The sequence below is a fragment of the Centruroides sculpturatus genome, unplaced genomic scaffold (assembly GCF_000671375.1).
Source record: "Centruroides sculpturatus isolate CEXI.00-Female unplaced genomic scaffold, Cexi_2.0 scaffold4, whole genome shotgun sequence".
NCBI lineage: Eukaryota > Metazoa > Arthropoda > Arachnida > Scorpiones > Buthidae > Centruroides > Centruroides sculpturatus.
Genome location: NW_019384444.1, coordinates 1,003,707 through 1,016,232, shown reverse-complemented (window position 1 = coordinate 1,016,232; position 12,526 = coordinate 1,003,707). Strand labels below are relative to the sequence as shown.

Genomic DNA, 12,526 nt, shown 5'->3' with positions numbered 1-12,526 from the left:
ATTCCACACACTAATTTTATTTGAAAATAGTAGGCAAGGCCAACAAAACAAATTTTGCATTTTTATGCATCCACAAAGCCATTTTATATCTTCATAAATTTTATCATGAAAATGTCGAACAAATTTTTTCTTTTTCATTATATGGTCTCGAGCCAAAACTTTTTGAAATAAATTTTCAATATCACAATTACATTCTAAATTGCTAGCTATAATATAAGGGCTAAAATTAAAAATAAAATTATAAAAACTTACTTGTTAAAATAAAATGTGTGATGATATACAATTATACATACCTGGTACAAAATATTCAATTGTATGAATATACTTTTAAAGAAAATTATAAATATAGTTTTGTGAAGAAACGTACATAAAAATAACATAAAATAGTCTTTACTTTTTAAATATTAAAACAATCCACCTAGTTAAAATTGCTCCCTACCAGTGACTCATGGATGGAATCAGAGACGGTCTTGGTAGGTGTGTGGTGCGTGCATGCCAAATTCCGAGGGTGCCGATACCGGTTAATGTCAAATGCCTCTTTTGTCGCATCACTAGTATACATCAAAGGACGCCACAGGATTGCTGTAAATTTTAAACGTTTCTCACCATAGCTGTAAAAATCTAAATTTGTTAAACTTAAAAGTTCATTTGTTTTCTAATTAATTCGTTTTAGAACCAGGTGTCCACGGAAATTTCCAAAATTTACAACTTTTAGTCACTTTCATTGAACTGGAAAAATTTGTCTTTATTACATCTAATATTACGAAGAAATCAGCCCACACTGTACTCGGTTAAGTTTTTGTTTAAGTAAAATTCCGGCTCTTTCAGCAGGGTTTTATTTGTGTCTCCACTTCCCTAATCGCTTAATTATTTAACTACTACTTAAGTAGAAATAAGTCGAAACCAGTTAATAGTACTCGAATATTTGTAGTCTCGGGAAAAATGTGGAAAGACAAACTTTTTATGTCAAACGGATATATAAATCGTAAATTTAAAGAAAATAAATTCTAGAGATTTTTCTGTACCTCGTGCATCGCTCTCATTTATTAAATTTAGTTGTAAATGTCGCTGTCAAAGTAACAGTTAATTTTTTAACATTATACAAGAATTGTACACGTTTTTTTCTACATCCCTTATAGATGGGACGTACGAAATCGTAATATCACTGGTTTATCATTGAAATCTGTGAGTAATATAAAATCGGAAAGCGGAATAAAAATATCAAATATTTTAATGGATTTTTTAAACTCCTGTCAAGTATACAGAACTATCATAAAAACATAACCCAACCGATAAGAATTTACTGGTAAGTTATAAATCTACTCGCGATTCACATAATGGGGTGAGGGCAGCCAAATATCTAGTGGGCAGGCGGCTAAAGGCCCAGAACCAGTCCTGGATAGAATTGAATGCGGTATACGTGTAGCATCCACCCGAGGTCCTAGGCTTCCACCGGTTAAACCGGGTGAGGTTGATGCTCTGTAAAGCGCATGCACGAATCTGGCTTTTTGGATGCTGACAATACAGCGCTTCCACTCCGCCACTAATATTCGAATACACAATAGCAATCTTATCTTTTTTTTTCGCGTGTAGTATAGAAATTTGTAATAAGATACATAATGCGGTTATAATAAAATATTGTCGATTTTTTTCATATAATTAAAATTAATATGTATTTATTTTTTAGAAAATACAAGGGAAGCGGCGCATCCACCGCTTCCAATGACGGCACGCCACTGGGCTATACAACTCACGACTTGGAGTGTTGGTAGAGGGATGTATATATATATTAGTACTTGCACATTACGTGAACTTTAAGCTTTGCATTATTCAGGAGGTCCCAATTAACTAAATACGAACGTCCGGTGTAAACCGGAAGTCACATTCTTTCAATTCAAAAATTTTTCCGTGAAAGGCGTTAGATAACCGGCACGATTCTATTCGCATTTTTCACCGGATGCTCGCCCTCTGGTGTTTAGAAACAAAACTATTCTATCTGGGTCGTTTGATTCATTCTTGTGTATTATCAGCAGTAAAGATGAAAAGCGATAGAAAAAGCAACGCTTACTGTTGGTTCCAAATTGCAATTTCAAAGCCTTTACGAGAGCCTGATATAAGTTTTCGTCTATTCCCACACGAAAAACGGGAAAAACAGATGATTATTCGGAAATTGATCGGTTATATTTATGAGCTCTGAATTCTGAAAGAGTGGATTAGACTGTTAAGAATTGGCAGTTTCCCGATTGTCCAGCTTTCACGAACAAGTTATGCTGGCAATTTTAAAACATTTTGTTAAAGTTTAAAATGCCAGTAATTTTGTTTAGAACACAGGGCCGGATTTAAGCATTTCGAAGCCTTAAGCTGAACTCTGTAAGGTCCCTTACCAACTCTTCACAATTTTAGAAGTCAATCATAAAAAGAAAATAATTAAATCAGACTATGACTCTGATTTAATACGGATATTGGATATTGGAAGAAAAAGACGTGAGGTTTTACTAGTCTTCTGTTTTATAACTAAGTTTAATTAAATTTTTATACCCATTCCATTAAAAATCATTTTTTTAAAAATTGGTTTTATCAATTTTTTTAAAAAGATCTTATGTTAATTCTTAGAAAAAAATTAATGAAATACTACACAAAATAAACAGTGAATTACATTTTGTTGGTTTGTAAAAAAATGCTTATTACAAAATCTGACTTCAATTTTCTTTTTTGTACAAATGTTTGAGATCCCTTGAAAGTCGAGGCTTTTTACTTGTAAATCCGGCCCTGATGGGACAATGTCAAACTTGATGTTTTTTAACACAAAGGGCACAAATATGTATAGAACGATCTCACTCATTTGTTTCGATACCACACAATGACGTGTCCCGCTAACAATAATTGTTCTCCTTCTATAAAATTTCTCGATAAACGGCTACAGGCAGCATATATCACTATATCGGATAGTAATATATGACTAATTTACATTACTAGTTACAAACGACCCAGATAAAGTAGCCATTTTGTAAAAATGCAGCGCCCTCTATAGTTCATGAAAAACGCGAATTGCTAGCAGGTAAAGTATGATATACAGGGGCAAGCGGCTACTAATTCGAGATGGAGAGCATATATTTATAAAATCGTGCAAGAACATTGGTACTTATGGATCCGTTACTGTGATATTCTATTAAACCAACATCACTAGTCACAATTTCATGTCACTCTTTTCATTTTATAAAACCGTGCAAGAACTGTTTTTTACTAAAAACAGCATTTAACTGGAATTACTATTCAATGTTGTTCAAAAAGTAATTCAAAAGTAACAGTGTGCCTAACTCAAAAATTAAAATATTTGAATAATTATTTTAATTTTTTATCTTTTAACACGTAAAAGGTTTACAATGGCAAAACGATTTATCGACAGTGTTTTTAAAAACGTTTTGAAATTCGAACAAATATACTCTTTTGTGTCAATGGCGGAAGGGGAAGGGACTTAAGCCCCCCCTTGGATGCGCCATTACAATATTGTATTAGGTTTCAAACTGGTTTGCTGTCGAAATTTTTGAAAAATAGTAGGAAAATAGAAGTAGACATTTTTCTTTTCAATTATTACATCTTAAAGCTATGTAAAGAATATAAACTTCCCCGTATAAAAATTTCGAAACCTTGCGTAATTTAAATCCTACCACCAAAACAATGAGAAAACGAAATCCTCAGATGTTAAAATTGATATTATGTATTTACATAATAGTAAATTAGTAAGATTTGAATAATAAGAATTAGCCATTTTTCTTACAATTCTTATAAATTTTCTACGAAAAAATCGTACATCTTTCCAGTAAACAAAATGAAAGAAAGTGCCATTGTTTTATATTAATTTGTGAAATTTATCCTTTTTAAGTGACTTTTTTAGTGACGAAAGCAAATTTTATATATTTGGCTCGAGCGATAAAATGGGGTATTGAAAAAACCAGAACTGATATAAGAGATCATTTAAGACGTACAATTAAAAATGTGGTGGAGGAAGAGTTTCAGTTTTGGATGCGTTTCATCATTTGATATTAGAAATTTCATTTTTATTGATGGAAAGAGATCGGAGGTTATAGGTAAAAAATAATTCGTTCGCAATTGCTAAGAAGTTTCTCTTAAATAGTAGAGTTTGATCCAGATGCTTTGATGGTGCTGGAAGACGAACGCCAGCGATTGCTCTATAAATGTCTCGTTCTTTCTACAACTACATCTGATCTTCATCAGGTTAAGTTAATAAATATTTAAATTACATATCATATTTCTAGCAAATAAAAACTTAAATTTAATAATGTTCCGAAGTTGTTTTTGGTGTTAAAGATATGTACGAAATATGTTTTTATAAATTTTCATTGAAGTATTTTTCCAGACTATTCTTAAATTAAGGATTATTTATCCCATTAAGTATTTGAATACATAAATTACACGGTTATACTATTGAAGAAATATATAGTCTACGAATATTCTTGTGAGTGCAGATAAGTACAGAATCTATACTAATAAATTTTACTTAAACTATTTTTATGTAATTAATCTAATTGGTATTAGGAATATAAGTAAAGTTTGTTATATATGTTATAAGCTATTATTTTTATATAATTTGTGTTCCTGTTTATACTGTTATAGATATAAATATTCCTGATACAAATGCTTATAGAATGTATCATTGTATATCAGTTGCAAGGAATTTGGAAGAACATCTTTATTATACCAGTATTTAGAATTTGACAGAATTACGGGGGTAAGCCAAAAACCATTTTACAATTCAATTTTATTATTCCGAAGTATCATTTAACATTACAAATTTAATGGGAATTTGAAACTTTTCTGTTTACGTATTTTGTTGGTCGGTGGAGTTTATTTACTTTTATTTCTTCTCTACAAGAAAAGTAGATTTAATTTAACGAGTATATATTCATTACATCTAAGATTATAACTATAAACAATTCCGTACGATCGTATTATTTGTGTGATTGGAATATATACAATGAAATTTTGCAGTCTTTGCACGTACGAAGCTGTATCTGTATTATTTCGAGAGGACCGTTATCATACAAATGACAATATCTTTCGATGAATATAAATTATTTCTCAATGCTATTCACGTTAAAGATCGACGAAAATATTCCCAGCAACATTAAGTGCCAAGCACTAAATGAACATTTGATTGTGTAGCGAACAAAACGCGACTTTCCTGCATCTAATTAATTAAAAAAATAATCATTTAAACTGATCAGACAGAGAATTATTTGGATGGTTGATAACAGAATTGTTATACAAATGTATATCATTCTATTTGATTTTATATAAAACAATTTGCATTTGAATACCGTATACACTGTACACATTTACACACACAAATGTGTTATCATTTCAACATAGCTGTTACGAATCGTCATTAATTAATAAACTATTTTCAAGTGTTCACGTTGCTAAGTCTCATTCTTTTCAAGAATCGTATTAGCGTATTTACTAAAATGGATTATTTCACACTTAATTTCATTTACCACGCGCTTAACTGATTTTAAAGTATAACAGAAGTTCCGCATCACTTAGTAAGGTCTCGACAGTATTCGTACGAATAATCATTACAAATGCTATTGAGGTCAATTTTTTTTCGTTCCGAATTGACCAGTATTGCGAATTCTTTCCAGTAATTAATTTAAATAAACTGCATTCATTTAACTAATTAGCCTATTTTACAATTCGCATGTAACGCCACAAAAAAGAAGGTAGAGATATCTCTGAAAACGATCAAGTTTTCTAATCATCTTCGACTGAAAATAAGCGTGAAGCCGTCGACGTAAAGTCCTTCTCGACATCACACTTAAGAATTAAATTGCCGTATATATTAGCATTTTAAATGTTCCGATTCTCTTCGAAATCCTATTTCGTATTTTTGTCGTTAGATGGCGATAGGCGTTGACAAAGAATGCTTTCAGTTGGGCGTCTGTGTTTAAAACTCAACGTTTGATAACATTTTTGTAAAAAATTTAATAACCTTTGCAAATAATCTCTCGTACGCAATATCTTAAGAATTTTTTTTTTGATTTATAGCTTTCCGCTAATTCGTTTCGTTAAAAAGCCAGCAGCTTTCGCATGCACGCGAAGGGAATAAAATACGATAATTGATTTATCAAAGTGTAATTAGGGATTGGCCAGTTGACGTGGCATTTCTGCTTATTAAAGCCGTGGCAATGTAACAAATGCCTGGTAATTTATTTTTGGCCAACACTTTCCACCGCCGCAGCTGGATGTGCAGCGACCCCGTGACCCTCTTCCAAAACTAGTCCCGTCTGGAGAATGCCAGGTGAACGCCCTCTCCGACATACCAAAATCCCCGTTAGAGGGCATTACCGATCTAAGAGGAAGGGTCATAGCCCTACTATAATGAATTTTGCAATGAGAGGAGTCGAAATGGAAAATTCTTGTTACAAACTTTATTTCTTTAAATGGCTAAAAAGTTCAGGGACAATACAATAGAAATTGCACGAAAAACCGAACAAATCATATGCCACGCCATTTGAGAAACATCCCCGTCTAGGCACGTGGGAATATAGCACCACCATCTTCGAAAGACGAGTCCAAACAGGGCAGACTAACTTTAAAAAAGGCCTTGTCCTCATCTATGTACAGATGGCATGGAATGATTTGATTTGGAATGAATGAAGCTCTGCCCACTCGGCCAGCTGAGAGAATGGCGATTGGCACAATGTCGCGCTGATGGACAGAATGAGTCGAGATTCTAACCGATGCAATATTATGGAACGTTGACAACTTATAACTTAACAGTTAATATATAAAAATTTACCGCGGCGAAATAACCACAAACAAAACCGCGTTTCACAAACGCGGTCTTTCGTTGTACTCGAGAATTATTTACCCAACAGTCCCATATCTTCTAAAAGGGGAAACGGGGAGCCGGTATCCTGGATCACCTGTTCCAGAGAGAGTAGATCGGAAGCTGTGCAGTCCAGGTGATCCAGGAAATCCAGGCTAAACTGCGCATTTTCTGACGTAGAGGTTGCCGTAGTGGTCGGAACTTGGACGGTATCGTACAACTGATTGGTGCTAGTCATGATGGATGGCGACGACATCTGGTTAGCGTATCCTCTCCCGCTGTTGGATACTGCTAGATGAGTCGAAGGTGGCACTACTTGAGTCTGGTGATGAGTAACTGGCGAAGGTCGCTGAGACCGAATGGCACCTCCGGTCATCCGAATGGACGACTGATTGGCCACGTAATTCTCTAAACTCGTTGCCAGATTCGAATTATTATAGTTCGTCTGTTGAGGGGCGGGAGGACGGCCGTAGGGGAGTCGCAGCGTTTGGGCTCTGCCCACTCCCGGGTGCTGTGGCGTGAAATTCTGCCTCCATTCCGTGCCCAGACCCGGAGGGCGTTGAGATATATTCAATCCTTCAGGACCCACGTTGACGTTAGGCGGTCTCTGATGTTTAGACAGCGCATTCGTGTAAATGGGCTTATTAGTGACCGCGTTCGGGCCCGCATCCTGCTGACTGTAATGAGGTGGAGCTGCGTTTTGCTGAAGAGAGATCTGACTCTGTAAACCGTCCTGATAAGATCGATTCAACCCTCTCCGACTCAACTCGGTGGTCTGCATAATTCGTTGGTTTTGCGAAGCGACGGTCAGTCCTCGTATATTATCTCTCACGAGATGTTGTTGTTGTTGGACAGAAATAGCTAAACCGGTGCCGGCGTGGCGCGCATAATCCGGAGGAGGTGGCCTTTGTTGAGGCACGAACCTAACGGGTGATGTCTGACCGATGGGCTGATGATTATTTTCTGCACTGTACTGAGCGGCGCCGAAATTAACTTTCTGAATCTGAGACATATGGAAGTTGGCCACCGAATTTGAATTTGGGGGATAATTAACAAATAATCCGCTCTGTTGTTGATTAGTCGTGGTAGTTCCCTGTTTACTGCCATCGAGTCTCAATTGTTGTTCTTGGGATACCTACAAAATAAAGCAAGAATTTAATGTTAAACTTTTATTCGATTTTACGAAATAATTTAACGTAATCGGTAATTAAATTATATTTACAAACATAATTCGAAATTTTTAAAAATCAATACACGTCTAAATAAATCCTAAAGGTCGAGATAAAAGTTAATGCAAATAATAATAACAACAAAGATTTTTAAAGATTATCTGCGACAAAAATCTACCCACTGCGCCAGAAAAAGATTTCGTACCCAGAATGTACCTCAGACGGCGATGTCCTACCATCGACAACAGCTGAAAGCAGGAAATGTAGGACACGTCGGTCCAATAAGCAAGAAGCTGTACCTGCACTCATTCCGCTACAAATATTCTCTTAAAAATCCTTAGCTTCTGCAATCGAACTTTTCATATGTTATATTTTTCTATAATTAGATTTCTAACGTTGACGTTCAGCGGTTAGAAAGACTTTTATATTTACTTTAACTGTTATTTTATAAGAAATTTTTGTTTGTGAGATTACACTCACCAATTCTAATTATCTCAAATTTCATTTACACACAAATGAAATTCAGATGCTACCAAATTTCATCCATACGCATGAGGGTACTCAAGGGAGTTCCAATATCAATTTATCCATCGTCTATTATTACAATATTAACCAAAAGTTGCCAGATTCCGACTGACTGTAATTCGATCTCGTCTTTCTATACAATATAAAAATTTCATTTTCCCAACATTGCATTTACACAACGAATTGATGTTTTCCGATCGGAGAGCTTTATTTTATTTATTATTTTTTCAAGTTATAACGGATGTCTAATTATTTTTAAAGAAGTTTTATCAACATCGCTATAAAGGGAATTGCATCTGAGAGGAGGAGAATGTAATTTATTGTTAATGGCATATGAAAGGATCGAATGTGACAGAAGAAATTTTTAAATCGTCCGATTGGCAGGCGGCCGGTGTGTTATCTGAAACCGCACTCTAGTCCCTGACAGATATATAGAGCGAGGACAAAGTTCGAGATGCACGTGGCCATCAAAAGAGCACGTTTTTCTCCTCGACATATGCGCTCGGAGATCATTTGATTTAAAAAATTTACAAGAAATAAAGTAATTTATAAAAGTAAATAAATCACAAATATGCGAGTATAATTTGTGTAATAATATTAAATACATATTTACCTGTAGATGTTGAGTATTTTGATTGATCTGAATTTGTTGAGTTTGACTCAGATGAATAGATGCTGATGAAGGTCTAGGCACACCAGATGAACTGTACTGCAGAGTTGGCGGAGGGGTAATTCTTGGTCCCTGTGCTCTCAAAAATCCCGGACTTTGTCTCTGGTTTTGTCCTGTCGGTTCCGTGAAATGAGAGAGCGGACGTGTTGTGCCATACGTCACAGCTCCTCCCAAACCTAACTGTGGTTTTTGTTCTAAATTTGCGCTACCGCAATAATTTGGACGTAATTTTTGTTCGTTGATTTGTTGTTGAAGAGTTTGTCGCTTATGAACTTCGTCAACCGAAGTGTTGGACGAAAAATTTTCTTGCTTGAAAATCATACCATTGTTAGGTCTGACCATAGAATTTTGAAATCCCTGCTGGCGATTATAGCTCATAGTTGGGAACATTCCCGCCTTTTGAACCTGATTTAAATTAGTCGATGTATTGTTGAGAAAATTTGATCTAATGGAAGTCAAAGCATCAGAAAAACTGTCTGAACCGAATGGAGAGCGAGAATGTGGTGATCCCATTCCTAAAGATATGTTTTGTTGTTGTGATGACTGTGGTTGATGATGTTGGGATTGCTGTTGTTGGGTTTGCTGTGGTTGAGACTGTTGTTGTTGCTGTTGTTGTTGGGACTGAGGTTGCTGTTGCTGCTTTTGTTGCATATTTTGATGTTGTTCGGCCATCTGTTTGAGAGTCAATGCTGCCGGGCTAGGTTCTGTCAGTTTAAAATCTAATCCCAAGCCGGAAAGATTATTAGAATTTGGAAACACCGTCGTAGATACACTTTGCGAATTTAGATTATTGGCAACTGTTGCTCCCAGATCGAAAATAGATGATGATGAATGAGGTGATTGACCGGTAGGAATCTGAGCTGCAGTGAAATGCTGTGAAGTGGACGGACTACCCACTAATTTTCCCATGTCCATCATTGTAGATGTGAGTGTATCCTTATCTCCCTCGTTGTCTTTAACACTACTGACGCTATCTTCGAACATAAGAAGATCTGAAGGATTGGTGAACACATCTTCGATCAGATCCTTTAAAATATCGGGATGAAAAACATCGTCACCGGAATCGTCCGGAAAATTAAGATTGGAAAATGTATCGGAAAACCTCTCCACACGCGATGGACCATCGTTTGTGGGATCGAGATTTGGCATATCATCGTTTATGGTATGATTACAGCACTGACCTGTAATATCTTTTTCCTGTTTACATTCGACATTTGTGCCAACAGAAATAGAACTATTACCAGAAACTGCCGGACTACCAGTAGATACACTACTTGTTGCTGTAGCCAGAGGCGAACCCGAAGTTTTCACACTTCCATTCAATGCTTTCACCGTAACATTAGTCTGAATGGTCTGAGAATGTTGTGCATGCGACACATTAGAACTGGTAAATTGTTGAACAATCTGAACGGAAAAACTGGGCAATGGTTGTTGCTGCTGTTGTTGCGATTGCTGGGATTGAGACTGTTGCTGCTGCTGCTGTTGTTGGAGAGACGGTTGTTGTGATTCTTTGTCGCAATTTCCAGATTTAATGGTATTTTGATCAGGATAGCTGTTTCTGGCTAATTTACTTGAATGTCGTAAATCATCGGAAAGGCCATCTGCCGTCACTGGTGAACCTAATATTTCTGCTGGTCTTTTTGCTAATTTCGGACCCTGTAATGAATAGTTTATTATTACTAAAAAGTCTTTAAAACATATTAAATAATTTCTAAGTTGCTAAAACTCCACAAAAACAATTTTAAATGTTAACTGTAGCGTGTTAGTAAACGTATAAAGTAAAAAATTAATAGTGAATTAATTCTTTATCAAAATTCTATAACAGATAAATTTCCTTTAAAAATCTGTTCATTACTTTACATTTCATCCGCGAATTTCGATATTTTCAGGAGTGAATGGAGCCATTCGCTATTCTAAATACACAAAAAAGAATATCGAACAATGCAATTAAATTCTACATGAATTGTTAAACTGCATTCAAAACTTTAACAGCAGTAAAACTTTTATACTAAGTTAAATACACTACATACTCTGATAATTCAGAGTTCTAAAACGGATATTAACTTTTCAATAAGAACATCCAAACAGCATCGTAGTGATAATTAATGAATCATTAAGCAAGGTCATCATTTTGATGAAATTGTGTTTGTTAGCCGGACACATCCTTCGTTTTGTGGGATGCATTTATGTCGCAGTCATGCATCATTTCAAACAAAGGATCACGACTTCGGGTCAATGGCATATCGTATCTTACGCTCTATCGTTATCATTAATATAAAATATTTCACTCGAATACAATCGACACTATACAAATAAATCTAAATCCGAAATAAGAGTAAATCCGATATATTTATTATATTATTGTCATTGAAGCACTTCTTAAAAAAGAGAGATGTCGATATTGCAGCAGTCAAACGAATTAAAACATATCAATTGTTGGAATCAGAACCTCGATACCTGTGTATTGTCATTTGTTTATAACAATGACCAGTTTCTTGTCCCAATTGCGAAATGTAAAATACAGGGAATGATATACTTGTTAAATCTGACAAATAATAAAGCTTAAAAGTATACGATATAGAACAATGACGATTATTCTGTATTACATTTTCTGGATTTAATGTATGCATTTTAACAAATCTCCTATCTAACGTATTAACAAAAGCATTTGATAAAGAGAATTTACGTTTTCACACAGGAACTATTTTGGATATTTAACAATATATTAAAATGATAATAATAAATAAATAAATCAGGGTTTGTTTTCATTCAAGGCCGATACCCAGTCGACTTGGTGTATTCGCTCATCTGTAAGATACTGTTCGAAAGTTCAAGGACATTTAGTGTATCACGTGCTTTTCTGCGACCAATCGTTTCGCTACGAAGTTTACACGCAACTGGACTCGCTTACAAAACAATTAAAGAATTTAAAAAAGTAGAACGTAGCGCGATAATTATGTCGAAAACTTATCTAAATTTGTTTGATTATTTCAATATATTAAAGCGTCTTTTTAATTTACAGCGTTTAAATTAAATTATTAATGAAATCTGGTTTGAACACAAATTAGAAATCATTATTTTTATAGAAAAACGAATTTATCAGAAAAAAATTATTATTAATTCTTTCATTCAAAATTGTTTTGAAAATTTTTAAAAACTGAAAAATTTCAAAATTATTATATGAATATCTTCATATAAACTAATCTACATAAAAAAAAATACAATATTGACAGAAAATAATCATTAATAAATCGAGATTTCAGGATTAATTCCTATGAATTTAAGAACCTTTCTATCGTTTTTATGACATCA

At 34.6% G+C, this 12,526-nt stretch overlaps 1 protein-coding gene and 1 long non-coding RNA gene across 2 annotated transcripts in view; one reads left to right on the top strand and one right to left on the bottom strand.

The window, feature by feature from the left end:
* The first annotated feature begins 4,381 nt into the window (after positions 1-4,381).
* On the top strand, positions 4,382-9,137 carry LOC111620292. The gene is made up of 3 exons (XR_002755895.1): positions 4,382-4,477; positions 4,636-4,750; positions 8,806-9,137. It is a non-coding gene; the product is annotated as an uncharacterized LOC111620292 (long non-coding RNA).
* The window catches only part of LOC111620291 (mastermind-like protein 3), a 33,107-nt gene continuing 27,015 nt past the window's right edge, over positions 6,435-12,526 (bottom strand). Inside the window, exons 2-3 of the mRNA XM_023362196.1 lie at positions 9,158-10,870; positions 6,435-7,985 (exon numbers count right to left, since the gene is read on the bottom strand). Of these exons, the coding sequence (XP_023217964.1) occupies positions 6,885-7,985; positions 9,158-10,870 (2,814 nt within the window). The 3' untranslated portion in view covers positions 6,435-6,884. The remainder of the gene's footprint in view (positions 7,986-9,157; positions 10,871-12,526) is intronic.